We start from the raw sequence: 25,521 nt of genomic DNA, 5'->3' as shown, positions 1-25,521 counted from the left end.
GTTAGCAAAAGGGTTTGCAAAAATAAAACCCAGGAATATATACGCTTTTACATGGACGCATTTTTTGAGTCTCACTACACTGGCAGATATGCCATCAGACACTATTAATAAGAGGGTTATAAGGTATACATTTTGAGACTGAATGTGTCTGTCTGTATAAACTAATGAGTGTCTGTATAAATCACCCAATGACATTCAGACATAGTGTTCAAGCATAAATAACATTAAGAATGCAGGGCCATTTGTTTCAATCAGATTGACAATGTCATGAAAATGCATTCTATCCAGTGCCAAGAAAAGTGAATCTATATCTCAGAAAACATTTTCATGCGCTATACTACCAGTAACCTTTAAAAGAGTAGGAAACGCTGCTGAGGAAGTTTTCCTAAACACTAGAACTGTGTTATTCCATTTAATCAATATTTGTCTGTACAAGTCAAAACATCAAAAAACCTACATACAGCATATGACATACAGTATTTTGGCCACGGGGTGTCATCACTCAGCTGAACATATCAAGCCAACTTTTCAAACATAAGATAAATTTGCTCAAACGCACAATACCTTCTGGAAACAAGTTTATTTGTAATTGTGATTTATCATAAGAAAGTATGAATATACCAAAGAGGATAGAAGTAATTCCATACTCTTTGAATATACCATACATTTTCCGGAATGAATTATAGCCTAACAGTGCACATTCAAAAAGCAAACAATGCTTTATTACCCCATTATTGTCATGTTCCACACTCTTCACAATATTTGTTTCAATCATATGTACAGGGTTAAAACTAACAATATTATTTAGCATCATAACAATTAAATGAATGAAAGTTTGTGCAATAATTCCAATCGAACATTCATTTAGAGGTGGGATCTGAAATTTTGCCCATGAAGAGGATACTGTCGGTGGTACTTTCAGCGATGAAGACCAAGAATGGCCTGTTGATTATTATGAACGGTGCATGAAGATAGGACATATATCTCAACATTGGCACGGTGACGGCAGCTGCTTCTGTGCCTTTCTCGTGGATGTTGAGAATGGCTTTATGTTCCACCTGAAAATCAGATGGCAAAGGGGATATCAGGAGATATGGCAAATATAGCATATTTTTAAGTTGCTCTTTGTTTGCTTGGTAAACATCCCTTGTACAAACCTCTGACAAGGTCACTTTGAGATCCGTCATTCCAGAAAAATCGGCTGTGTTAGAAAAAGCACTGGCCATTCCCATCCCTTTCAGAGTTTCTTTCAGTGAAAATGTGCCAGAAATGGACAATTTTGGCATACGAACTTTCACCATACTAGAAAAGAAAACATATGTCCTCAAGATTATGCACAAGTGAGAGACGTAACAATCAACTATTCTCCACCACACATCTGGCAGATAAGTGTACTGTTACCTTCCCGACAGTGACTGTTTCCAATGTTTGAAATGGGCTTGGGTGATGCTGTCCTCCACCTCCTTCATCTTCCCCTCGTCCGGCATGACGATGATCATAGATGCCCTGCCCTTGTATGGAAGCTCAAGCACAGTAATGAAGTTCTGTTTGTCCTCATAGACTCTGAAATAACCATCTTTTTGCATCATGTCCACGGTCACCTTAGTGTTTTTATCCACATGAAAGTCATATTTCATGGGTATGTCGTCATCAAATGGCCTTTCCCATTCTCCTATAGGATGTAAAAGCAGTGTTTGTTATTCATATGTTTTTTACTACATGACATGGGAATGGGATATTTTTTTTTATTAGGTCTTCCTCAAACTATATTTCCCATTCTCTAAGGACAGCGGCTCCCAAACTTTCCCCCCACGTAGGCTACTGCACTTCTAAATCCTGACTCAGCTCGCATATCCCCACCATGCGATACATTAAAAAGTAAAACATTCTATTAATGCATTCCAGGCACCATGTTTGATAAGCTGCCTTTTTAAATGCAAATGTAGCCTTTGATTTCATGTCATATATCCATGTCATTATAACCAGATTTTAAATTGTGTTTATTCATAAATTAATTACAGAACATTTGAAAATGTGACAGTCCTTTTCATCTTGCACCCCCTAGAAGCAGCTCATACCACAGTTTGGGAACCCCTGTCTTAGGATATAAAAACAATATTTGTGATGCTATCTTTTCCAGATAAATGGCACATTTTGAATGCACTGGTTTGAGTTGAGTCAAAGTTACCTCTGAAATACAAGCAGTTGATTAGCATCATAAAAGTGTCTGGATCCACATCCTTCACCATATCAGTGATTGTGTTGTTGGTATGTTGAGCTATGTATTTGTTGATCTCTTGAACAGCAACATCAGATTTAGAGAAATCCACAGCTAGTGTTTCACTCTCATAGTAGTGTTTGGTGTCCTCTAAGAATGTATCCTTGACTTTGGCTTTCTCTGTAACAGCAATAGCATTGGCTACAATCTTCACATGATCCTGTTCATGACCAAACATGTGAATGATGTGCTCATTGGCCTTCTTGACCGTCTCAGGAGTCAATTCAGCATAACCAAGAGCCTGGTACAGCTGGGAGAAAGTGTCACCCTTAGCCCCAAGAGCCAGCATGGACAGAGCCATGGATATGCTCAGTGGGGAGAAGAAGATGTTTGACTGCAACTCGGGTAGGGCACTCAGCTTCTTATAGAGAGCGAAGGCAAAGTCAGCATTGGGTTGAGTGAGCATGGAGCTGTGTTCACCCTCGTGCTGTGGATGGGGCTCGTCTTCTCCATGGTGGAGGTGGTGGTGATGCTCTGCTGTGTGGGGCCCGTGGTCATGGCCCTCATGGTCACCCTGTGGGGCGGCCAAGGCCACAGACAGGAGCAGGGCAGCCATCACACCACAAAGCACAATCACTCTCATCTTACGGCCTGTTCAGAGCAGGAACACACACATATTGACATGTATAACACAAGTATTGCCACATATTATCATGCACATGCTATGATAACACATTAGTCTACTGGCTATTACACAACAATCACAAAGTTCACATTTATTAAAAGATTATCATTATGCTACTAGCAACCTTTAAAAGAGTAGGAAATACTGCTAAGGAAGTTTTCCTAAACACTAGAACTGTGTAATTTCATACAATCAATATTTGTCTGTCCACTTCTTGGACCTTCGACTCCAAGTCAAAACATTTACTGTCTAAAAGTCAAACCATAGGCTAAGGTATGCTTAGATCATCTGTTTGGTGACTTAGATAGATGGGTGGGAAAGTAGCCTACTGAGGATATCTGAAAACATAAATAAGAAGCAAGATCGGGTGGTAAGTATTATAATTTAACAAAAAGAATTCCCTCTCTGAATAAGAAAATAATAATAATTTGGTAGTGTTGCGTTTTATGTCCACTCTGCTGTATACAGGGGCACTATAATCACAGTTGAGACCACTACTCTGTGTGTGTGTGTGTGTGTGTGTGTGTGTGTGTGTGTCTTCAAAAATCTGCGAGGCTCTCGCTTTTTCAAGAAGAGAGGGTTAGGTGTATTTGTCTTTGGATTCTGTGTTCTTTCACACCTTACCAAAGACTGCGCTTGTCTTTAGACTCTGCGATTTCTTCGCCTTGCTATGAGCGCGTGCTTCCTGTTCTGTCTCTGCAAAACTTGCCTTGCAGAAGAGGAAGTGATTGTCAGATCGTGTTTGTTGCAGGGGCCCCTTTTCAACGGGTTTAGGATGTACGGAAGGACTGATGCAAAAGAGAGGCTTTCTCTACTTGGACCAAAAATCCTTGACTCTGGGGTCAACAAGCAGAACTATTTAGGAGGCTCTCCTTAATCTAGTCCCTTTTTACTGCTGACCGGTCCGTGTATGCTTCGTTCATTTGAAATTCAATTAAGAATCCAAAATAAAAAAAAATGACTTTATTTCATTATTTCTTTATGAATGTGATACGAAGAAGAAAATAACGCTTTGTTTTTCAGACTTTTGATTTCGTGGTCAGATCAAAAGTAGAACATTTAAAAAACGGACTCAGGGCTAAGTGATTTTGATATTTATTTTTTTATTTTTTCCAATTGCTGTGACCTGGAAGTCACTTTGACCATGACTTATTTGTTGGTAACTTTAGCGACTTTTGGCAACTTTAGTGACAGAAAATATTGTCTGGCAACCGTTTCATTGTTTCATTGTTGAATCATCAGAAAATCACCTCCCTTCTCGTGCCTGTTTTCTTGAACATTGCATTCGCCCAAATCGTTGCTCAATGATTATATAAGTAGCCTAATGATTAGTCTGTAGTAGCCTAGGCTATCAGGCCATTGTATGGAAGTAGGCTACAGTGGGTTCCCTTGGAAGTGGCCACTTAATTCACGCACATTGAATTGTATTACAACTTATCGCCACGAGGTGGCAGTTTAAGTCAGCTGTAGCTAGTGCCCTATATGCACTAGCTGTAGCAGAGAGGGTTAAAGCGGAAGGAGGGAATGAAGGATCTTTGGCTGCCACAGCCCCGGTGTCCACAGAAGGCATTCACAGGCTGTGTTCGAACCGCGTGCTAAATACTAGTCACATACTGATAATGACGTGAAGTAGCAAATAGTATGCAGTGTTTGGAAAATGTAATATTACCAGTACACAAAAGTTTCCCGGATGTTATACTGATGGGATACTGCATCCCATAATGCATAGCGATTGTTTCCAGCTTCAGAAAATTTCAGTAACAATGGCGGACAGCGAAGGGACAAGTATGGCAAAAACCGGAGATGAAGAGCACAAATGTGAGTATTAGTTGGGTTTTGGTATGGAATGTTTCGTGGCTTCTGTTATTGTGGAAGTTTTATTACTGTAGAGCTGTATTTGTGTATGTGCAAGTGAATAAATAGCCCAACTTAACCAAAGCTAACGTAAACTAACTGGCGCTCAATGGAAATGAATGGTAGAAACCTGTTAGCTTGCTAAGTCGCTAAATAGCATGACGATTTTCTAGCCTGGCCTCTCTAGGTAACGTCGTCATTCACATTAACGAGAGCAATGTTTATTTATAGCCTAGTTATCGTTATGGTTATCATTCTTGGTGTGAACGGCCCTTATCTCCTAAGTATTCTGTCAGTTATAACTGACAGAACTCTATTCGTACTTTTAAAAAATAAGTTTAATTTACAAAAGTGTAATGTGAAAATCTTTGATAGCTAGTTGCTTTGGTATCTACTGAGAAATGAGCACCTGGTTCAAAACAGTTCCCAGTTTAAGCCTACTGCTCTTTGATAAGTGATATCATAGCCGGATTTGGGTATAACCAGAGAATGTCTAGGGCTCTGGTATAGCCTAATGATGGAAAATAAAATGGTAATGGCAGAAAATAATTTTCTCCTTACTAATATTTGATTTTAAATGAGTGTTTATAAGAAAGTGTCTAAGATGGTAAAAGATGTAACCTCTATCTCTAGGACTGGCACAACGTCATGCACAGTGGTCTTGGGAACATCGAAGGCTTCTGCAACAACCCTGTAGGAGGTGGCACTGGATAACCAATACTGAATGATGACAACCTCCAGTCTCTCCCCCAGCCTCCATCACAGTCCACTTCAAGTGTGTCCACAAGGGCATTGACAGAAGTCGTTCTTCAGATCCACATCTCCAAAGAGGAGACGGACAATAGATAGAATAGTGTTGCCATTCAGTTAGCAATATTGTCCCCTGGGGTCATTCTGAGAGAATGTGCACTTGTTGTTTTTCTTGATGTTAAAGTTCAGACATTTTAATCAATTGAAAGTATTTTGTTCAATGTTTAGTGTCATTTGTAGGTCATACAGTGGTCATTATGGGATTATCAATTGTCAGTGTAGCACAGTTACATTTACTTAATTTCACATTTCACTTAGTTGCAAACCCAAGTCTTGCCAATAATGACACCTTTTTGATCCATTAACCATGGTTGCATACGCCTTCATAAGAAAAGACAACTGTGGGCTACAATATTGTTAGTTTCTCTAGGCATATTGGTCTAATCACTCTGAATTCCTGCTGAAGAACGAGATTAAAGACCATCAGTATTGCAGACCTTCTTCTCCTTGCTTGTTTGTTGGCTCTCACCACAGAGAGGTAGCCTAAGACATATCAAAACGGTAGGACACACAGAAGTGCTACTCTCTCCACTGATCAACACTAGAGAAATGTTTTATGAACATTGTTGGCACTCTGATGGCAGCACAACAATAATTTTATAACACTGCACTTACCTGATTTCACAGCTTGTGCATCCTCTTAGCCTAACTCTTATAACTTTTGTATCAATTCATTGTATTCTTTTCTGTTATTTAAATTCCATTATATCCTAATAAGCTTAGGTGATTTTATTTATCCATAAACATATTATATATGAAACATCACACAGAGATTCTTCATGGGTAGGCTATGCTTTCTCCAGATGTCCAGACTCCAGTGTAGCCCAAAAGCTGGCTGATTTGATAAGTAAACAGAACAATCCTCCTGCCATGTCAAGTTTATTTATAGGCTATAGCCCATTTCATGCAACGTGCTTTACATAAACAAAAGCAAACTTGTGATGTTCTAAATTTCCAAGAACGCTAGAATTGAAATGCAATGATTAATGCATTTCAGCTTAACTCGTTTCCCACTGCAGTCTTATACAAATGAATGAGGTAGTTCGACTAATTGCCAATACGTTTTTCTTGCAAGTAGGTGGCGGTGCGTGCTTTAGGCTGTAGATGCATCACTGTATAAAATGCCTATATCTGGACACAACTAGACTGGAGGAACATGCTCAGTACTCCACATTTAGATTCGCTTCGTTTAGCAACGAACACAAATCATTATAGCCTGAGCATGTGTCACTAACGGGATAAACGTGAAGAATTCCCCAAAATATCAGACGTAATTGCGCTCACTTTAAATTGATTAGTTTAGACAGTTTCTTCAAGTCTACCTCTAAATAGGCTACTCGGAACAGAACACATAGCCTAACTATAACATGGTATTGATTAAAATCTACGTTGAGCTCTCTAGAATGCATTGCGGCATTGCGTTAAAATGACCAACGTCACCGTAAGCTTGCTCACTTGATTTTACTAATCCATCAGCTGTTTTCCACAGGTGCATCAGATACGCTAGCGATGGTAAAGGTCACAGACTAGTCGACCAAAAATGCTGACAAAGTTGGTATGGCTAAACGCTTTGTTGCGGTGCTGACTAAACTTATGAATAGAGTTCTGACAGTTACAGAACACTAAGGAGAGGGTCGTTCACACCAAGAACGATAACTAATAATTAAGCGAACACTGGTAAATGTTAATAGCGACGTTAACAAGAGCTAGACACGCTTGATGCTTACGACTTAGCTTTCTAATATCATTCATTTCCATTGAACGCCAGCTAGTTCATGTTAACTTTGGATGAGCTGGGCTATTTCACTTGCACATGAACACAAGTAGCCTAGGCTACTCAAACTTCCACAATAACAGAAGCCACGAAACGTTCCATACCAAAACACCCAAACAATAATCACATTTGTATTCTTCGCCTCCGGTTTGCCATAGGCTTGTCCTTTCGCTGTCTGCCAGCGTTGTTGATTTTTTCTGAAACTGGAAATAATCGCTATGCATTATGGGATGCAGTATCTGAGTAGTGAGCATCATTGGTACACTGAGGATTTTGCCACCATTAGTACAACATCCTGGGAACTTTTGCATACTGGTAAAATCTAATTTTTCACACACTGCATACTGATCGCTAGGTTCACGTCAGTATCAGTATGCGACTAGTAGGCTACTTACCACCCATTTCAAACAGTGATTTAGTACGCTGTGCTGCTGGTGACGGCTACTGCGTACTGGGGTGGGGGGCGTAGTGTGCAGTACACAGTGTATACTTGACCAGTATGCAGTATGTAGTACTTAGCACAACATTTCGAACACAGCCACAGTCACCATCAAAGCTAACCACACACATGTATAGAGAATGGGAATGTGACGTCGCGGACATTTCGCGGTTGCGCCGCGGTGGCGTCTGGGATACATACGTGAGGCCACTTGTACGCTGCTGCCAATGCTGTACCATTGTAAACATCGTAAAACATTCCTAACTCGCTGTTTCTAACACTGTTTTTCACACATCATGGGACGAACCTGTTGTGTTGTTGGATGTAACGTCAGTGCCCACGATCGTCAGGTAAAAAAAATCAACAACGGAGTGTCTTTGTATTACTTTCAGGGTCTCACGTCCACTCTCCAGACGGTCTGTCATAGGGATCCATGTTACCGATCAAAGATATCTTTTCTATATAACGTTTCCTCGCGTCTGGCAGGAGCTTGTCTCTGTACGGTCCATTACTACTTCTACTACTAGTTTTTAGCATAGTAGCCTAAATGTTTACATCTAGTGTTACTGTTTTGGCTAGCCGATCTTGTTCGAAATATCATAGGTTTCCATAGGTTTCTTGTTTATAATTCGCGCCGCGGCCTCACCTAATGGAGGAAAACGCCCTTTTTGTCCCAGAATGCACTGCGCCGCTAACTTCCGTTCCCATTCTCTATAGCCTACTTTGTTCCTCCAGTGACAGACTTTATATAATGTATGAGACAATTTAGTAAATCTAAATTATTATTACTTAAAGGTTGGGTACGGAATTAGCAAAACGGACGGCAGAGTTTGAACATATACAACCTCAAGTCCCGCCCTCCATGCACGAGCGACAATTCAAATGCGCAGCGCGAGAGCGAGCCAGGCTAAATGAAATGCCATCCTGGCGTCTACAGCACTATGAGCTCTAGTCTCCATACAATCACTCACATCAACTTCCCCAATTACATTCTTTATTCACCTCCAAAGGGTTGTAGTACATATGGTTCAGTAGCCATAGGTGTGTATATTTGAACAGAATCTGGTTTGTTCTTACCAGGGCGATTATCTCCTGAAATATCCGAGTTTAGTGCTGCCCCGTTGGTTCGCCTATTCCACCGTAGCTCCAAGCTGTTAAGTTTCGATTTCATGTTTACAGCACTCTTCGTGTCATGGTAAAATGTAATTTTTGCTACATATCTTATTTATTGCGTGGGTGATTGAGTTTCCGTAGGTATCCGCTGCCTTAGTTAGTTTGTATAGAAATGAAGTGACACATACAACAAGAGGGGAACATGGACGTGCAGCAGCAGGCAGTTGGTTTCGTTTCAGCACTGACTCGCGGTCACCAGCTTTCGAAAGGGTCGCGCGCGGTGGGGAGGGGGAGTAGGAAGAGGAGTAAGACGTTAGATTGACGATCGAGCTGTGAAATGATGGTATGGGGTGAGGAATTCTATTGGCTGGAGTTTTTCGAGCCCTGCCCGTTCCGCAGATGATTGACGTGTTTAATTTCCATTTCAGTGCTTCCAACTTAGTGGCTATAAGTGGGTTAGGAATAGGATTTCAAGTGATTTTGCAAAAATGGCCAAAAAAGCTCATTCCATACCCTACCTTTAATTAATGAAAGGTCAACATTTCTCATCTGCTTTTTTTTTTTTTTTTGTCAAGTATTTTTATTGTTTTAAAAGGAGTCTTAACATTGAATAAAGAATAGTACAATTCTGAATTCCCTCTACTTTTTCCCCCCATCCCACCCATACAAACATTCATGCCAATGTTAAACAAATATACATACACGTACACATATACATATACACATTACCCACATAATGGAATAGAATTGTAATGTACATGTAGTAATAATACCATTAACAATCAAAAATAACAAAATAAATAATAATATAAATAATAATAAAATAAATAAATAAAATAATCATAATAATAAAAATAATAACAAGATAATAACCAATGTCTACTTTGGACAAACAATAATGTTCAGGATTCTAATTGCATGACTTTGCTACTCAACTTGTGCTGTCTGTCAGTCAGAAGGGAGTACAGTAAGCCTATCGAAATAAGTCAGCAGAGGGTCCCAGGTTTTGTAGAATTTTCTAGAGGATCCCCTTAGACAGTATTTAATCTTTTCCAGCTTTAAGAACATCATAACATCTGAAAGCCATACTGATGCCTTAGGAGGGACTGTTGATTTCCATTCTATGAGTATCCTCCTTCGGGCTATAAGGGTTGCAAAAGCTATGACACTCTCTCTACGGCTGGGCATTACCACATCCTCTCCCAGTGCCCCAAATATAGCTGTTACAGGGTTGGATTGCAAGCGTAAGCCAAAGGCATCATTTAATATCTCAAATATTGATGTCCAAAACTGTCCCAACTTGGGACATGCCCAAAACATGTGAGTTAAATCTCCCCGGGCCATCCTACAGCGATCACAAATATCATCCACATTAGTGTATATTTTGGCCAATTTCACCTTACTATAGTGCATACGATGAAGCACTTTAAACTGGATCAAGTTCAATCGTGCACAAGAAGAAGTTCCATTCACCCAACTCTGTGCCCTATCCCAGACAGCGTCAGATATATCAGTGCCAAATTCTTCTACCCATTTAGCTTTAATGGTATTCATTGTTGTTTCTTGGGATGACATGATATATTTGTATATAATGGAAATTTGGCCCCTAAAGGCCAGGGGAGTATGAAGTATATCATCCATGACTGACCTTTCGGGTATTTGCGGGAATGATGGGATTAGAGATCGAATAAAATGACGAATTTGAAGGTATCGGAAGAAGTTAGCTTTAGAGATGGAGAACGTATTTGCAAAATCAGTGAAATTAGGAAAAACTTTATTCATAAAAAAGTCTTTGCAAGTTATAAGGCCATGTTGCTGCCACTGTCTAAAGGAATCATCCAATTTTGCAGGGGGAAACATATGATTATCACAGATTGGGCTATGTATGGACAACCCAGGCAGGTTAACTGTCTGCCTAAACTGTGTCCATATCCTCAAAGTAGAAGTCACTACTGGACTAGAGGAAAAGGAAGTAGGAGAGAATGGGAGTTTTGAGGTAACTAGAGCAGCAAGTGATGAGTGTTTACAACTCTTTCCTTCGGCATTACACCAGTCGGTTCCAGGGGTCTGGAACCAATAGACAATTTTTTGCAGATTTGCTGCCCAGTAGTAACTTAAAAGGTTTGGGAGTGCTAGCCCACCCTCCTGCCTTGGTCTTTCCAGGAATGTCCTACGCAGTCTAGAAGTTTTGCCCCCCCATAAAAAGTGAGAAAGCCGCCCATTTATTGAGCGAAAAAATGACTTGGGGAGAAAAATGGGTAAATTCTGAAAAAGATACAAGAGTCTAGGCAGCACATTCATTTTTATACAATTAACTCTCCCTGCCAATGTTAGATATAAAGTGTTCCAGCGTTGGAGGTCCAGCTTCAGTTTCTCAAATATGGGAGAGAAGTTAGCCTCAAATAACTTAGAAAAGGAAGGGGTCACGTTTATGCCTAGATACTTAAATCCTGTTTTGGACAAACAAAAGGGCAGGTCTGTCTTCTGGATCTTTGATGCCTTGTCATTTATAGGGAAGCATATGCTTTTTGAGTAATTTATTTTATATCCAGAGAAGCCACTGAAGTCATTTAAAACGTTCAAAATTATTGGTGTGCATGTAATAGGGTCAGTTAAATAAATTAAAAGATCATCTGCATACAGAGAGATTTTAAATTCCACCCCCATTCTATTTATCCCCTGTATGGATTGTGTAGTTCTTAGCATTATTGCCAGGGGTTCTATTGCTATAATGAACAATAATGGGCTGAGAGGGCAGCCTTGGCGTGTTCCTCTACATAAGGGGAAATATTTAGACCGCACTGTATTTGTAATTACTGCAGCTTTTGGAGAGGAGTACAATAATTGAATCCATGAAATGAATTTTGGACCAAATCCAAACCTATCTAATACAGAAAACAAATATCCCCACTCCACTCTATCAAACGCCTTCTCTGCATCTAGGGACAGCACCACCTCTGGAGTGTCCCCAGATGCAGAAGAGTGCACAACATGTAAGAGCTTGCGAATATTAACAAAAGAGTGACGGCCTCTAACAAAGCCTGTCTGGTCCACTGATATTATATCAGATATAACACTGTTTATCCTGGCAGCTAAAAGTTTTGAAAGTATCTTGACATCCACGTTCAATAAAGATATGGGCCTATAAGAGCCGCAGTCCGATGCGTCTTTGCCTGGCTTCAACAACACTGTTATAAGAGCTTCTGTGAGGCTCTGTGGCAGGCATGACTGTTCAAGAGAATAACTAAACATATTCAGCAGTAGAGGTGTTAGTTGTGAGACAAATTTTTTATAAAACTCTACTGGAAAGCCGTCAGGCCCAGGAGTTTTCCCACTTTGCATACCCTTTATTGCGCTTTCTATTTCCTGTGCTTCAAGAGGTTTTTCCAAAATTTCCTTATCATTTTGTGGCACTGACGGGATGTCAAGACTTTCTAAAAACTCTGTCATATGAGAAATATCTTGGGGGAATTCTGACGAGTATAGTTTTAAATAATAATCTCTAAATGTGTCGTTAATTTCTTGTGGGTTTATTGTCAGCTCCTGTTGAGTATTTCTAATTGTTGGAATAAGCTTGGATGCAAGCTTACACTTTAACTGGTGAGCCAGGAGGCGCCCTGCCTTCTCCCCATGTTCATAAAAGAACGCACGTGACCGTAGCAAGTTTTGCTCTGTCTTCTCTGTAGATAAAAGCTCGTATTGCGTTTTCAAGTTTAACCTCTCTTTGTACAATTCTGGAGTTGGTGTCACAGAGTACTGCTGATCAATTTTCAAAATATTGTTAATTAGTGTTTCTTGTGTTTGTTTTCGCAGTTTATTTCTTGACGCCATAAATGATATGATGTGTCCTCTGAGAACAGCCTTTAAGGTTTCCCACAATAATGCTGGGGATATTGAATCTGTCTGGTTGGTTAATAGAAAGTCATCTATTACTTTTGATATATATTTACAAAAGTTTTCATCAGAAAGTAATAATGTATTCAATTTCCAAGTTGGCTTAATAGAATAATTGAGTGCAAAGTTAATTTCAAGAATGAGAGGTGCATGATCCGATTCAACAATAGCAGAATAGTCTATCTTTTTTACAGCAGAGAGAAGGCTTTTATCTATGAAAAAATAGTCTATTCGAGAATAGGACTGGTGCACATGTGAAAAGCAAGAAAATTCTTTTTTACTAGGATTGAAAAATCTCCATGGGTCAGCACATCCCAAGTTAGACATCATATTGGATAATTCTCTGGACATCCTTGATGTTGGCGCAATTTTGGGATTTGAACGGTCCAGGGTGGTATCTAATACACAGTTCATATCCCCACCAAACACTAAACGATGTGTGTTCAAGTTAGGTATTAGTGTCAATATATTTTTGAAAAAGTCTGGGTCATCCCAGTTAGGGGCATACACACTAACTAATACCACAGGGGTGTGGAAAAGATGACCTACTACTATAATGTAGCGCCCCTGGCTGTCAGAAATGATTTCTGAAGCAGAAAACAAAATTTTCTTGTGGATTAATATGGCAGCTCCCCTTGCCCTGCTGCTAAAGTTAGAATGGAACACCTGTCCTACCCAAGTTTTCCTTAACATGCTATGGTCTTGAGAACGCAGGTGAGTTTCTTGTAGAAATGCAATCTCAGTATTCAGTCTTTTCAGATGAGTAAATATTCTAGCTCTCTTTACAGGCCCGTTCATACCTCTAACATTCCAGCTAACGAAACGTACTGCAGACCCATCTGAAACTGTTTTACTTGCCATTATAGGCTATACTATTGGTTGTATGTGTGATGCAGACAGCAAAGTTTGCAATATCAATGTGTAAACTAGTCCTGAAAAATGTAGTGCAAAGAGATACATAAATATAAAAATAATAATAACAATAAAACACATGGCATTTTCCCATTATCCCTATTACAGAACAAATAAAGAACACTAGGTTCACCCTCAGAACATGGATGAACCGCAGCCCCACTATGCTTAAACTTCCAATAGACCTTCCTAACATTAATATACCCCCAGGCTCTCCATCAAAATAAGTTCACGCCCATAGGCATCTGCCAATGCAGTAAGGCATAGCCTTATCAGTCCACTTTGCATCAACTAGGTTAATTCACTCTGAATTTAACTACTATGGCAATAAGGCAAAAATAGTCCTGGGCTAGATTAGTTTAGCTAGCATGTCTACATAAACTGGCTGATAAAACAGCCTACATACCTTAGCCTGCCCATGCAAGTTACGAATTACCCAGTCCACCTTGTTGCTTTCATTAAACCACAGCGTTCAGTTTAGTCCTCATCATTCTGGTCTCCTTGTCTCTCCAGAGTAGGTTGGTACTTAGCAATCCGGTCATCGTAGAACTGCTGGGCCTCTATTGGAGTCGTAAAGATGAACGTGTGCCTGTCGAATTCCACTCGAAGTCGTGCTGGATGTAGTAAACTGAAACGCACTTTTTTCCGATACAGCAGCTGTTTGACATCCTTGAATTCTGCCCGTCTTTTCGCCAGAGTTGCTGTCAAATCGGGGTAGATCCGAAGTTTGGTTACACTAAACTGCACATCGTGCGTCCGGGCCCACTGTAAAGCTTTCTCTTTCTCCTGAAACTTGTGAAAGCAAATGATGAAAGGCCGGGGTGGCTGTCCTTCTGCAGGCTTTCGGGCAAGGGCGCGGTGTGCTCGTTCCAGTTCAGGTGGTTTATCAAAGACACCCGGCATGACTTCCATTAACATGTTAGATATGAATTTCACTGTCGACTCCCCTTTTTCGCTGTCCTCTGGAACGTTTAATATTCTCAAATTAGCCCGACGCGATCGGTTTTCTAAATCTTCCAAGCGGTCAAGCAGGGTCGCATTTTGTTCTACAAGATGTTGTATCTTCTTCTCCGCAGTATTGAGGGCAGCAAAGTTATCCCCTGCTAGAGCTTCAGTGGTGTTTAGCCGAGTCTGGAAGCTCGTAACAGTCTCTGTCAATGCACTCACAGATGCCTGAAGAGGGACCATGGAGTCTCTGATTAAAGCCGATATGTCATCTATCAGCGATGTTCGTTGTTTGCTAAGCTCCGCAACAAGTTGAGACATGGAAACAGCTTCTGAACTTTCTTCACGAGCCTTGCTAGCCATGGCGGCGAGTTTCCCAGCAGTGGTCTTAGGCGTAGCACTAGTTGTGATTGTTCTTCGTTTACTCATGTAGTCAGCCGATATTGTGCATATATTTCGATGCAAAAAGACGTTATACAACAGGCGACAAGTATTTACACTGAAATTGACCTTATTTTGGCGTTACTATAAGTTATAAAAAAAGTTACGATGGGAGCATGGCTTTCTTGCTGCCTATCCTCTCATGGCCAAACCGGAAGTGTCTCATCTGCTTTTAATAAGTTAATGTAAGTTGTTTGTACACAACAAACAACTTACAAATTACAAATTAAAACAGTTTAATTTACTCACAGTGTGAAAAGATATACTTTTCTTCGAGGGTGAATCTGCATATTAGGCTATGCATAACATTATGCAGATTTGAATTTTATTTCTGACAATGTGTGCTCAGTTTATTTATCAAAAACCGATTTCCATATCCCTGCTTGTGTGGTAGGCCTAGCCTAGATGCCAGACCGAAGTTTAGCCCTGCCTACATCCTTTTTCTGCAGGACGTCGTCAGGCTATGTGTGGTAGGCCTATGCATATAGACTTTATTTTACAGAAGTACAACTGTTAAACAAAGCCTAGTTGGTTTTGTGAACGCTACGCTCAATGGTGTTTTTTTTTGCCCCCAACGGCACCTTCCAGGCAGCACAGCCTAAAAGGCACTACCTTAACCTATACCGACAGCTACGGTGTATAGCCTACGACTTTTCCTGCCTGAATACACAGCTGAGTTCGCTACTCCTGTGTGTGTCAGTGCATTGTGCAAGTGTTTGCCCATTAACGGTGTCCTAGAAAGTACGCCCTCGAACAGATAGCTTAACTTACCCGCTTCTTGTCTCAAAATGCAAAGCTCAGAGTCCAAAAGAAAAGAAGAAGAGCCTCAAAGCCCCAGCGAAGGAGACCTTTTACTAGCCTACTTTCACGACCAAGCTTAGACCTAGGCTATCGCACTCCGACACGACCAAGTGCCTGTGTTTCTCTTCCTCTTTCTGGTGACTGTGGTGGAAAATTCCACGCTCCTGGACTTCTTGATTATTAGCACTCTGGAACCAATTAACTCTTGTAAAGAAACCAATTATCACTCTGGACCAAGCATCCGAAGGAGATCACGTAGACAGAGACTTCCCAACACTGATGATCTTTATTCACTGTATCACAATGATATTACAATCCAAACAATGTCTGAACTGCACTACCAAGCAATAGAGTGAAGGCGGCGCTACCAGCTGGTACCTCGACGAGATCGATCTGAAGCTCTGGCTGCTCTGCTCTCCCTTATATTCTGTTCAGAAGCGCCTCCTTCTGAGAACGTCACCAGATCTCGTTTAGCCAATCAAAAAGGGCAGAGAAGCCAAAGGATCCAATCATAATGGTGGAAAGTTTCACCCTCCTCCATTTTAAAGAATATGAGCACACCCCTCATTAGGTCACTATGTTGAGTCATAGTTGTTTGCGCTCTTTTGATAGTTTGGGTTTTCTGGTTCTTTCCAGTTTTCCAGTTTGCATCTGTTTTACCCTTTCAACCAGCTGGCACATTGCCCTCACTCCTGCTTGAGTGGAGAGTCCCCTTTCTTCTGTTTCACTCTCATCCAAGACATGTCTGTACATGTCTGTACACGTTGTTCCATGTTGATCCTTTGTTTATAAGTATATGGTATTAAAGGTTATTAATGTATCTTATCACTATATGTTATTCAAACAATATAAAAGGAAAAAACACCACATATTCTTGCTTTGAACTCAGACCTGCATAATGAACTACAAGATTTTCCCTCTATACTTATTCTGAGCACGAGTGCTGCAGAAAAGTTTCCATTCCGCCATCTTATCCCGTCATGCTCAGGGTGGGAATTCTCTGGGGAAGTGTAGTGGACTGGAAATTAATGTGATTGAAATAAAGTAAAAACATTTACATATCATATTTAGAGAAGAGAAACAGACACCCCTACAAATACAAAGATATTATTATCTTACTCTTAGTTATGTATTGTTAGTAGTCTATAAGGTAAAGTCCATTTCAATGAGATTTGATTTGTTTACTACCACACCTGTAGATGGCGCTATGCCAGTTAGTGATTGCGAAGCCCGGTTCTGACACAGAAATAAAGCATTCGTCAGAACATCTACACATAAACTTGTGTTCGGTTGTCTCTAATTCTATCACTCTTATCAGGTTGGTAAACATGAAAATATTACATGAACTATAAAGTTAAAGTGAACTATAAAGTTTCAATGACGTGCAGAGATGGTTGTAGTGAAGTGAAACGTTTCTACAGTGTTTATATTTGGTAGATTCCTGAATGCTAGTTACCGCGAATAACAGCTAATGTATTTGTACGGGGAAGAGAACTAAACCATTGATATTAATGAGTAGAAGAGAGAAATTCTGAAGTCACTACAGTAATATGTAAGAGCATAAGATAAGTGTGTTATTCAATGTGTGTTTAAGGTAAATGTAATTAGAATGTTAAGTGTAACAGGACATTTACCGTTCGTATCTGAACGAGGTTGATGGCACGTCATAGTTCTAAGATGGCAGCTCCAGTATTCTACACGTGTGCTATGTGTGATCCACCGAAATGGATTATGATCACCTAGTAGTGGTAAAAGTGTACTGTGAAGGTTATAAACCTAAATTTGAATGCATTATACATTTCTAGTTGAATGTTGGTAGTACTGTTCATTAGGTATGTACTATTCAGTTATGTGAGTGTTAATTACAGTATTACCACTTGATAATGGTAATGAGATGTGGTACTATATTTGATATGGGCATGTTAAGATAGCAAAGCAATTGAAGGAATAGACATGGGACACATGTAATGAGAATGCAGTTTATTATTTTTGTACAGATTGAATATGCAAATGTAAACCTGTGGAAGAAGTTGCTTTGTTCTAGTTTTATGATTTTAGATTTGTATTACTGAATGGGTTGTTCATTGAGGAAGAATACTTAAGTGTAACTGTGAAAGAGAAAATGATTTAAATGTCAGAGGAAGAATACTTAAGTGTAACTGTGAAAGAGAAAATGATTTAAATCACAGAAATAAAGCATTCGTCAGAACATCTACACATAAACTTGTGTTCGGTTGTCTCTAATTCCATCACTCTTATCAGTCCTCAGGCAAGCCAGTCTGGGACCGGTAATATTTTGGGGGCTCGTCCGGGATCGGCGCCACCTGCTGGTTGAAGGCTGCTGATCCAAGAACCAAGTGGACCTGGCACTGGAACTTCATTGCCGTGCTGTGAGAGTGGATGCTACTGGTACCTGTTGAAGATGACCTCTACTAGACCACGCCGTGTTCTGCAGTGGGACATCCAGAAGCAGCTTCTTAAGCTGAATGAAGGACAACTCTACAGGCTGGCAGTGTCACTGGAGGATGATAGGGAAGTGGCAGTTCCGGCGTCTACAGGCTCCAACGAACTTGAACTTTATGATCACATCGTCGGCTACATGAACTGTGAAGAGTTGCTGCGCCTTGAGGATGAAGGAATGTCTCAACTACTTGCATTGAGTGACAAGATTGATGAACTGAGTGCTGATAAAGGTAACACACCAGACAAGGGCTCTAATAGCAATGATCCAGAAAAGGTACCAGAGTTAGTAAAACTTTGTGCATTATTGCCTCGCAGAGAGTTCAAGTTGCATGGCGGGTTTATCTCAGACTCAGGTTCAGATATGAGTTACAATAACATAGGCAAGCAGATTGATGATGGCCTAAAAGAAAAGTTTCCAGAATCAGAAATAATTCGCACAGTGCTGAAATTGACAAAACCAGGTTCTTTCAAAGACATGTTAACAAACAAAGAGGATCTGACTGTAGCTGAACTAAAACGTTTCTTGAGATCCCATCTTAGAGATAAAGCTAGCACTGAGCTTTTTCAAGAGTTAAGCAATGCCCGCCAAGAAGACAAAGAAACTCCTCAGCAGTTTATGTATCGAATTATGGGTCTTAAACAGAGAGTTCTCTTTGCATCGCAGCAGAGTGGTGCAGACTTCACTTACGACAAAAAGCTAGTGCAGGGTGTATTTCTCCACTCGTTATATCAGGGATTGAATGAAAAATCCAGTAATGTTAGGAGAGACATTAAATCTTACCTGACTGACATGACTGCCACAGACGACGTCATTCTAGAACAGATAACTAAAGCAGCTAGTGAAGACGCTGAAAGACAGAAACGGCTTGCTTCTGCCTCTAAAACAAAACCTTCGACTGCTAGTGTATCTCAATTAGAGGACATTAGTCAGACAGATGCCAAGTCCTTGCAGAAAAATGTAGATAGCGAACTCCAAGCAAACCGCATTGCAATCATGGAATTGACTGCTCAGGTTTCGGCTTTGACTAAGAACATGGACAAAATGATGAGCACTGACCGACCTATGGCTCAGAGCCAGACTGGTTCTTCACAGTCAAATCAGAAAACTCCCAAGGCTGATGGCAAAGGGAAATGTCAGCAATGTCTCAATCAAGGTAACGAGAAATGCTCACACTGTTTCATATGTGGCCAAGAAGGGCATAGAGCAGTTGGGTGCTTAAAGAAGGGTTCTTGGGCGGGAAACGGACGGAGGCCACTGGCGAGGGACACCTAGTGGCCAGAGTCAGCAAGACGTCCCAGTTCCAAGTGAACACTGTAAAGAGTCAAGAACTTGCCACCCAAGCTCAACAATGTAATTATGCCTCTAAGAAACGAGTGGCTCAGCTTATTGGCAGACGATGTATGATTTCTTGTTTTATTAATGACGTCCACACAGAAATGTTGCTAGACACTGGGGCTCAAGTTAGCATAATAGAAAAGACTTGGGTTGAAAGAGAGCTGCCGGACATGAAAATTCAATCCATTGCAAGTTTACTCGGTGGCAATGAACTTCACATCACTGCAGCTAACGGAACAGTCATTCCCTTTGATGGGTGGATTGAAACATGCCTCACACTTAAAAGCAACCAGCATGGAAGTATTGCCATAAACGTGCCTTTCCTAGTCAGCCAGAGTTGTGTTAACAATCCTTTGCTTGGATTTAACGTCATTGAGGAGCTGATTAGGGAGAATGGTGAGCAGCCTACTGGTACTTTTAATTTAACCGCTTTACTCAGTGAAGCCACAAATGTGAACCAAGTCAGGATCAGTAATGTGGTATCTGTTGTTCAGATTACGACACCAGAGGATACATTGGACGGATACGAGGTCAAAGTAGGAAAACGGGGACTGGTGATAAATAAGGGTGAACTGTGTGAGGTGAAGTGCCGGATCAGAGCGTGGCCAAAAGGGGGAACAATGTTGTTTGAGCCTGTTGTGGAAGAATCTTATCCTGAGGGTTTAGAACTCTTTCCGGCAGTTATTGATGTTCCTAGTGGTGCCACAAAGAGCGTGAAGATTCCGGTACAGAACAACACACAACACGATGTGTATCTTCCCCAGAGGACTGTATTAGGTGCCGTCATGCAGATAACTGAGGTCAGCCCTGCTGCTGCAGCTGGTAATCCTAAAATAGGTGCGAATCGGTCAGGTCAGGGAAGTGAACATCACACACTTCATAGCACTAAAGAGAAATGGTATCCCCCCGTTGACTTAGGTCACCTGACCGAGGATGAGCAGCAAATAGTCAAAGCCATGTTGTACGAGGAATCAGATGTTTTTGCTAGAGAAGACGGGGATATAGGTTGTATACCGAGTCTGCAGCTTAAAATCAACCTCAAAGACGAGACACCTGTTCAGAAAACGTACACCTCAATTCCCAAGCCGCTCTATAGAGAGGTTAAAGAGTATGTCAGAAATCTCCTTGATCGAGGTTGGATTAAGAAATCAACATCTTCATACTCTTCACCAGTGGTTTGCGTCAGAAAGAAAGACAGCAGTTTAAGACTCTGTGTCGACTATCGTCAGTTGAATCGAAAGACTGTTCCTGATCGGCACCCGTTGCCACGGATACAAGACTTACTTGACAACCTGGGCGGATACACGTGGTTTTCCATCCTCGATCAGGGTAGTGCATATCATCAAGGTTTCATAGAAGAACGATCGCGACCTGCAACAGCTTTCAGCACCCCCTGGGGACTGTATGAGTGGGTCAGAGTCCCATTTGGCCTGACCAATGCTCCAGCCTCCTTTCAGAGATGCATGGAAATGGTGTTGGAGGGCCTTCGCGATGAATGCTGTTCTCCTTATCTTGACGATGTCCTGTGCTACTCCAAAACCTTCAGTGACCATGTAGAGGACCTACGAAAGGTGCTCCGCCGAATGCGGGAACATGGCATCAAACTCCGGCCCTCTAAATGCGAGATCTTTAAGCGTCAGATACGATACATTGGTCGACTTGTATCAGGAGAAGGCATACAAATGGATCCAAAAGACTTGGAAGCAGTACTGAAACTTAAAGAAAAAAATCCAAAGACTGTGGGTGAACTGAGAACGCTACTGGGATTTCTGAGCTATTACAGATCATTTATCCAAGATTTCTCAAGGCTTGCTCAGCCACTATACAAACTCTTGCAGGGTCCTGATGATGATCATGGGAAGTTAGCAACCTCAAAGGCCTGCAAAAGAGGACAAACAAAGAAAAATGAAGGCAAAGGGCAGCTGTCGTCCAGGACACCCATCAAATGGACCTCAGAACACCAAGCAGTTGTGGAGAGATTTATTGACATGCTCACCCATCCCCCGGTGTTAGCATATCCTGATTTCGACTTACCATACGTGCTCCACACCGATGCATCCAACAAAGGACTAGGCGCTGTACTTTACCAACATCAGCAAGGCAAACTTAGAGTAATTGGATATGGATCCAGAACGTTGACCCCAGCAGAACGTAATTACCATTTGCACTCTGGAAAACTTGAATTCTTAGCCCTCAAGTGGGCAATTTGCGATAAGTTCAGGGATTATCTGTACTATGCCCCGACCTTTACAGTATATACGGATAATAATCCTCTGACTTATGTTCAGAGTACAGCCAGACTTAATGCTGTGGGGCATCGTTGGGTAGGCGAGCTAGCTGATTTTAATTTCGACATTAAGTACAGACCTGGCAAGCAGAATGCAGACGCCGATACACTCTCCAGGATTCCGATGGATCTAACAGACATGCATGATTACACAGAAACGTTGACACCTGATCTTGTGGCCGCTGTGTGGCAAGGAAACAAAGCAGCCAGGGATGGTGATGTGGCGTGGGTAGCGTCTCTTAGGCTCAGGTCGGCTGACAACATGGAAGGTGAGATCCAGCATGGCCATGCCTTCCAAGCCCTGACTCAGACAGACATCCAAACTGCACAATATGACGATCCAGCAATAAGAGAAGTGATGAGACTTAAAGAAAATAATTGGATTCCAAACGAAAAGGACAAAAAGAATATGAGTGGAGAAGCAAGGAGACTTGTATATGAATGGAACAAACTCAGGCTGGAGGGAGGAGTTCTTAACAGATATTCTGGGACTCGCAAACAGTTAGTTCTACCACACAAACTGAGGATGTTGGTACTGAAAAACTTGCACAATGATATGGGCCATGTGGGGTCAGATAAAGTAATTCACTTAGCAAGGGAGAGATTTTACTGGCCCTTCATGCAACAAGAAATTGAAGACTATGTAACAAAAAAATGTGTCTGTATCAAGCAGAAACGCCCCACCATCCCTCAAAGAGCACCAATGGGTTCGATCAACACCAGTTCACCATTTGAACTTTTGTCAGTTGATTACCTACACTTGGAGCATAGCAAGGGAGGCTACGAATACATCCTAGTATTGGTAGATCACTTTACACGCTTTGCACAAGCCTACCCTACACGTAACAAGTCAGGGAAAACAGCTGCTGAAAAAATATTTCAAGACTTCATTCCACGCTTTGGATATCCTGAGAAATTACATCACGATCAGGGACGTGAGTTTGAAAATGGCCTGTTTCAGCGTCTCCAGCAACTTGCTGGTATTGCCCATTCACGTACAACTCCATACCATCCCCAGGGGAACCCGGTTGAAAGACTGAATCGTACCTTGTTGCAAATGCTTCGCACTCTAGAGGAAGAAAAGAAAGCTAATTGGAAGGAATATTTGCCACAAATAGTGCATGCTTATAATTGTACGAGGCATGAGTCGACGGGGTACTCCCCTTTCTTCTTGTTGTATGGCAGACCACCACGGTTGCCAATTGACCTCATTTTCAATCTGAAGCCCGAAAATGATACAACCACACCACAAGCCTTTGCTCAAAAGTGGGCCCAGAAGATGCAGGAAGCATACCAGATCGCTGCAGAGAATAGCAAAGAGTCATCGGCCAAAGGGAAGCAATATTACGACAAGAAAGTGAAAGGAACAACTCTACAACCAGGAGACCGTGTTCTTGTGAGGAACCTTTCAGAACGAGGGGGTCCAGGAAAGCTACGCTCCTACTGGGAAAGCAGAGTACACCATGTCCTAGAAAGAGTGGGAGATGGACCAGTATACAAAGTTCGATCTGAAACTGGTGACAAGTCAGTGCGAGTGCTACACAGGAATCTTCTACTACTTGTAAATGATTTGCCGGTGGAGCAGAACATTCCTGAAGCATCTGTGGAAAGAACACCGGATAGACGTGGAAAGAAAAAGAAAAGAACAACCACTGTTGAAGATGAGGAGGAGATAGCTGAGAGCTCTGAAGAAGAGGGATGGTACTATCCTGTGATACAAACCCCACCGAACCAGAGTACCCTCAGATCAAGAACACCACCAGTAGAAGGAGCCGTTCCATTAAGTGAGACAGCTGACGAGTTCCACCCAGATTCAGCTCTGGAACCAGATGAGTCCAATGATGTTGAACCTCAGGAAGCTGATCCTGGTTTGGCAGAAGACATGCGAGGAGATGGGGAACAGGCTCCAGGCACAGTTGAAGGACCGCTTCAGGCAGGAGAATTGTCACCTGTTGGGCAGGTACCTGAAAGTGATCACAGTGATCAAGAGGAAGAGCAACAAACACTGAGACGATCTAGCAGGACAACAAAACCAAAAGAAATACTGACTTATGACACCTTAGGTGAACCGTCATTCAGTCAAAGCCAAATCAATCCAGTTCAAGCATACCTAATGCCAGGAAATTTAGTAATGTACCCTGTTATTAATCAATTTCCATACTGGCAAGCTCTTCCTATATGGACAAATTAGGAGACTGTAAAGGACTGATGTTTTGGTCAGATGTCTGGAGACATCTAAAGAAAATAGGGGAAAGTGTAGTGGACTGGAAATTAATGTGATTGAAATAAAGTAAAAACATTTACATATCATATTTAGAGAAGAGAAACAGACACCCCTACAAATACAAAGATATTATTATCTTACTCTTAGTTATGTATTGTTAGTAGTCTATAAGGTAAAGTCCATTTCAATGAGATTTGATTTGTTTACTACCACACCTGTAGATGGCGCTATGCCAGTTAGTGATAGGGAAGCCCGGTTCTGACACAGAAATAAAGCATTCGTCAGAACATCTACACATAAACTTGTGTTCGGTTGTCTCTAATTCTATCACTCTTATCAGGTTGGTAAACATGAAAATATTACATGAACTATAAAGTTAAAGTGAACTATAAAGTTTCAATGACGTGCAGAGATGGTTGTAGTGAAGTGAAACGTTTCTACAGTGTTTATATTTGGTAGATTCCTGAATGCTAGTTACCGCGAATAACAGCTAATGTATTTGTACGGGGAAGAGAACTAAACCATTGATATTAATGAGTAGAAGAGAGAAATTCTGAAGTCACTACAGTAATATGTAAGAGCATAAGATAAGTGTGTTATTCAATGTGTGTTTAAGGTAAATGTAATTAGAATGTTAAGTGTAACAGGACATTTACCGTTCGTATCTGAACGAGGTTGATGGCACGTCATAGTTCTAAGATGGCAGCTCCAGTATTCTACACGTGTGCTATGTGTGATCCACCGAAATGGATTATGATCACCTAGTAGTGGTAAAAGTGTACTGTGAAGGTTATAAACCTAAATTTGAATGCATTATACATTTCTAGTTGAATGTTGGTAGTACTGTTCATTAGGTATGTACTATTCAGTTATGTGAGTGTTAATTACAGTATTACCACTTGATAATGGTAATGAGATGTGGTACTATATTTGATATGGGCATGTTAAGATAGCAAAGCAATTGAAGGAATAGACATGGGACACATGTAATGAGAATGCAGTTTATTATTTTTGTACAGATTGAACATGCAAATGTAAACCTGTGGAAGAAGTTGCTTTGTTCTAGTTTTATGATTTTAGATTTGTATTACTGAATGGGTTGTTCATTGAGGAAGAATACTTAAGTGTAACTGTGAAAGAGAAAATTATTTAAATGTCAGAGGAAGAATACTTAAGTGTAACTGTGAAAGAGAAAATGATTTAAATCACAGAAATAAAGCATTCGTCAGAACATCTACACATAAACTTGTGTTCGGTTGTCTCTAATTCTATCACTCTTATCAGTCCTCAGGCAAGCCAGTCTGGGACCGGTAATAGAAGCCCCA

At 41.0% G+C, this 25,521-nt stretch overlaps 1 protein-coding gene across 2 annotated transcripts; it reads right to left on the bottom strand.

The window, feature by feature from the left end:
* Positions 1–392: 392 nt before the first annotated feature.
* On the bottom strand, positions 393–16,262 carry LOC134097251 (alpha-1-antitrypsin homolog). 2 transcript variants are annotated; one of them, XM_062550094.1, is made up of 5 exons: positions 15,857–16,262; positions 2,189–2,869; positions 1,402–1,672; positions 1,158–1,302; positions 393–1,058 (listed from the first exon to the last, which is right to left on the bottom strand). In XM_062550094.1, the coding sequence occupies exons 2-5, from the start codon at positions 2,859–2,861 to the stop codon at positions 861–863; spliced, it is 1,287 nt and encodes a 428-aa protein (XP_062406078.1). In that variant the 5' UTR covers positions 2,862–2,869; positions 15,857–16,262; the 3' UTR covers positions 393–860. The 2 variants fall into 2 exon arrangements, with proteins under 2 accessions (XP_062406078.1, XP_062406079.1); XM_062550095.1 differs by lacking the exon at positions 15,857–16,262 and having other exon boundaries at positions 2,189–4,472.
* Between the last annotated feature and the right edge of the window lie 9,259 nt (positions 16,263–25,521).

Source organism: Sardina pilchardus, chromosome 12 (assembly GCF_963854185.1).
Source record: "Sardina pilchardus chromosome 12, fSarPil1.1, whole genome shotgun sequence".
Lineage (NCBI taxonomy): Eukaryota > Metazoa > Chordata > Actinopteri > Clupeiformes > Clupeidae > Sardina > Sardina pilchardus.
Note: the sequence above shows the minus strand (reverse complement) of the source record. Positions and strands in the feature narration are given on the sequence as shown.

What these genes read in the sequence shown, in the direction of transcription:
- LOC134097251 (XM_062550094.1), bottom strand. Translation starts at nt 2,861, where the DNA reads ATGAGAGTGATTGTGCTTTGTGGTGTGATGGCTGCCCTGCTCCTGTCT. An exon ending in CAACTGCTTGTATTTCAGAG is followed by an intron (nt 1,673 to 2,188) that starts GTAACTTTGACT and finishes TACATCCTATAG; the next exon opens with GAGAATGGGAAAGGCCATTT. An exon ending in TCAAAGTGACCTTGTCAGAG is followed by an intron (nt 1,059 to 1,157) that starts GTTTGTACAAGG and finishes TCTGATTTTCAG; the next exon opens with GTGGAACATAAAGCCATTCT.